The sequence below is a fragment of the Procambarus clarkii genome, chromosome 42, assembly GCF_040958095.1.
Source record: "Procambarus clarkii isolate CNS0578487 chromosome 42, FALCON_Pclarkii_2.0, whole genome shotgun sequence".
Lineage (NCBI taxonomy): Eukaryota > Metazoa > Arthropoda > Malacostraca > Decapoda > Cambaridae > Procambarus > Procambarus clarkii.
The window spans coordinates 35,697,266-35,701,136 of record NC_091191.1 but is presented as its reverse complement, the minus strand read 5'-3'; the positions used below and the strand labels follow the sequence as shown (position 1 = coordinate 35,701,136).

The 3,871-nt window shown below is 44.1% G+C and overlaps 1 protein-coding gene across 1 annotated transcript; it reads right to left on the bottom strand.

Annotated features, from left to right (window-relative positions):
- Positions 1-2,167: 2,167 nt before the first annotated feature.
- On the bottom strand, positions 2,168-2,998 carry LOC138373536 (uncharacterized). The gene has a single exon (XM_069339754.1). The coding sequence runs from the start codon at positions 2,996-2,998 to the stop codon at positions 2,168-2,170; it is 831 nt and encodes a 276-aa protein (XP_069195855.1).
- Positions 2,999-3,871: the final 873 nt, after the last annotated feature.

Sequence of the window (3,871 nt, the reverse complement as noted above, 5' to 3'; positions counted from 1 at the left end):
AGGTAGGTTAGGTAGTCGAAAAATAATTAATTCATGAAAACTTGGCTTATTAGGCAAATCGAGCCTTGCATAGTAGGCAGAGAAGTGCGTTCTGGCTACTAGGTACGATATATATATATATATATATATATATATATATATATATATATATATATATTTATATATATATATATATATATATATATATATATATATATATATTTATATATATATATATATATATATATATATATATATATATATATATATATATATATATATATTTATATATATATATATATATATATATATATATATATATATATATATATATATATATATATATGTCGTACCTAGTAGCCAGAACGCACTTTTTGGCCTACTATGCAAGGCCCGATTTGCCTAATAAGCCAAGTTTTCATGAATTAATGTTTTTTCGACTACCTAACCTAACCTAACCTAACTTTTTCGGCTACCGAACCTAAACTATAAAGATAGGTTAGGTTAGGTTAGGTAGGGTTGGTTAGGTTCGGACATATATCTACGTTAATTTTAACTCCAATAAAAAATAATTGACCTCATACATAATGAAATGGGTAGCTTTATCATTTCATAAGAAAAAAATTAGAGGAAATATATTAATTCAGGAAAACTTGGCTTATTAGGCAAATCGGGCCTTGCATAGTAGGCTGAGAAGTGCGTTCTGGCTACTAGGTACGACATATATATATATATATATATATATATATATATATATATATATATATATATATATATATATATATATATATATATATATCGTACCTAGTAGCCAGAACGCACTTCTCTGCCTACTATGCAAGGCTCGATTTGCCTAATAAGCCAAGTATATATATATATATATATATATATATATATATATATATATATATATATATATATATATATATATGACATCATAATTATTGATTTAGCTTGCAGATGATGAGTCACAATAATGTGGCTGAAGATATGACGAGCGAACCACACACCAGAAGATGAAGAAACGACAACGTTTTGGTCTGTCCTGAACCTTTATCAAATTGTACGAGTTGATAATGGTTCAGGATGAACCGAAATGTTGTCATTTCTTCACATTCTGCTGCGTGGTTTGGTCATCATTGATTTACCATGTAAATAGATAGTAAAACTAAACTAAATTATAATTAAGCAATATAAAAGAATTATAATATTCTGGGCATGTGAGAGCTACCTTGTTCCCATTTAGATCAGTGGTGGCTGTATAACAAGTAGAAATCACAATATTTACCATCACAAGTTAAGCTTCCCCATTTGGAGCAAACAATTTTACAGCTGCCTCATTTCAAAATAATGACTTCAAAGACCATATTTCCAAAACACACTAAAAATAACCAATGCCACTTGTATGTAAATCATAATATACCAACTACCATACCATTCAGTCAAAACACCAACACGATACTGCTTATGACTTTTGGGTGAAGATTACTGTTACTTTTTTTTCTCCCTGCATCAAAGATTTCTTTGTATGACGAGCAATTAACCTGATGAGTGTATCATCTTGTGTAAAATAGGTGGATTCTTTCTTAATTAAAGAAACTGTTTAATGCAAAACCTGCTCTCAAATTTGGATTTCCCCTGCGATATAGTGTCTAAATTTATTAATAAAACATAATATCTAGGTATAATTTCAGTGATAATGGAATGAAATGAACTAGTCTCAAAAACTTTATCTTGCAGAAATGGACACCGAATCTGGGATGATGGTTCCCTGCATGAAAACAAGATTTATTTGGATATATAAACTGCACTGCACAATCTACAATCAATTTTAGTAATAAAATCCCAAGTCAAGTGGAGCAATAACACTTATAAAATACCTCCCACAGCATTTAATACAGCATTGAAATAATGTCCAGTAAATGCAAGAATGAATATAAACAAACTCGGTATAAAGTATGTCTCTCATCCTGGTCTAATAAACAGTTATTAGTTGCAAATGGATCTGCAACTTCCTGAATGTAGGATTAAAGAAATATGTCTAAAATTGGTCAAACGAAGCAAATAGAATCATGGTTGGTTTGCTGGCTGATGCTTCCGATTAGTTTAAAAACAGGAGAGACTAGAAAATGATGGTAGCTACTAGAAAGAATAAAGTTTTGCATATTGGTCATTAAATTACGCCATTCTATGAGTGACGTGCTATCCTAGGAGGTGGCAGAGGGTGATGTGCCATCCGTGGAGGTGGCAGAGGGTGATGTGCCATCCGTGGAAGTGGCAGAGGGTGATGTGCCATCCGTGGAGGTGGCAGACGGTGATGTGCCATCCGTGGAGGTGGCAGACGGTGATGTGCCATCCGTGGAGGTGGCAAACGGTGATGTGCCATCCGTGGAGGTGGCAGACGGTGATGTGTCATCCGTGGAAGTGGCAGAGGGTGATGTGCCATCCGTGGAGGTGGCAGACGGTGATGTGCCATCCGTGGAGGTGGCAGAGGGTGATGTGCCATCCGTGGAGGTGGCAGACGGTGATGTGCCATCTGTGGAAGTGGCAGGGGGTGACGTGCCATCCGTGGAGGTGGCAGAGGTGATGTGCCATCCGTGGAAGTGGCAGGGGGTGATGTGCCATCCGTGGAAGTGGCTGGGTGTGATGTGCCATCCGTGGAAGTGGCAGGGGGTGATGTGCCATCCGTGGAAGTGGCTGGGTGTGATGTGCCATCTGGGGAAGTGGCAGGGGATGATGTGCCATCCGTGGAAGTGGCAGGGGGTGATGTGCCATCCGTGGAAGTGGCATGGGTTGATGTGCCATCCGTGGAGGCGGCAGGGGGTGATGTGCCATCCGTGGAAGTGGCAAGGGATGATGTGCCATCCGTGGAAGTGGCAGAGGGTGATGTGCCATCCATCTGTGGAGGAGGCAGGAGGTGTTGTGCCATCCGTGGAGGAGGCACGGGGTGATGTGCCATCCGTGGAGGCGGCAGGGGGTGATGTGCCATCCGTGGAGGAGGCAGCGGGTGATGTGCCATCCGTGGAGGCGGCAGGGGGGTGATGCCATCCGTAGAGGCGGCAGGGGCCGATGTGCTATCCGTGGAGGTGGCAGGGGGTGATGTGCCATCCGTGGAGGCGGCAAGGGGTGACGTGCCATTCGTAGAGGTTGAAGGGGGTGATGTGTCAGGTGTGGAGGTGGCAGGGAGTGATGTGCCAGGTGTAGAGGAGGCAGGGGGTGATGTTCCAGGTGTGGAGGAGGCAGGGGGTGATGTGCTATGTGTGGAGGAGGCAGGGAGTGATGTGCCAGGTGTGGAGAAGGCAGGTGGTGATGTTCCAGGTGTGGAGGAGGCAGGGGGTGATGTGCCAGGTGAGGAGGAGGCAGGGGGGTGATGTGCCAGGAGTGGAGAAGGCAGGGGGTGATGTGCCAGGTGTGGAGGAGACAGGGGGTGATGTGCCTTTTGTGGAGGAGGCACGGGTGAGTGCCAGGTGTTGGGGAGGCAGAGGGTGATGTGCCTGGTGTGGAGGAGGCTGGGGGTGATGTGCCAGGTGTAGAGGAGGCAAGGGGTGATGTGCCAGGTGTGGAGGAGGCAGGGGTGAGTGGCAGGTGTTGGGGAGGCAGAGGGTGATGTGCCTGGTGTGGCGGAGGCTGGGGGTGATGTGCCAGGTGTGGAGGAGGCAGGGGTGACGTGCAAGGTTTGGAGGAGGCAGGGGGATGATGTGCCAGGTGTGGAGAAGGCAGGGGGTGATGTGCCAGGTGTGGAGGAAGCAAGGCCGACGTGCCAGGTTTGGAGGAGACAGGGGGTGATGTGCCAGGTGTGGAGGAGGCAGGGGTGTTGTGCTAGGTGTGGAGGAGGCAGGGGTGATGTGCCAGGTGTGGAGGAGGCAGGGGGTGATGTGAAAGGTGTGGAGAA

Bases quoted from the DNA above. Each gene is read 5' to 3' on its own strand.
- LOC138373536 (XM_069339754.1), bottom strand. From the start codon at position 2,998: ATGGCACATCACCCGCTGCCTCCTCCACGGATGGCACATCACCCCCTG.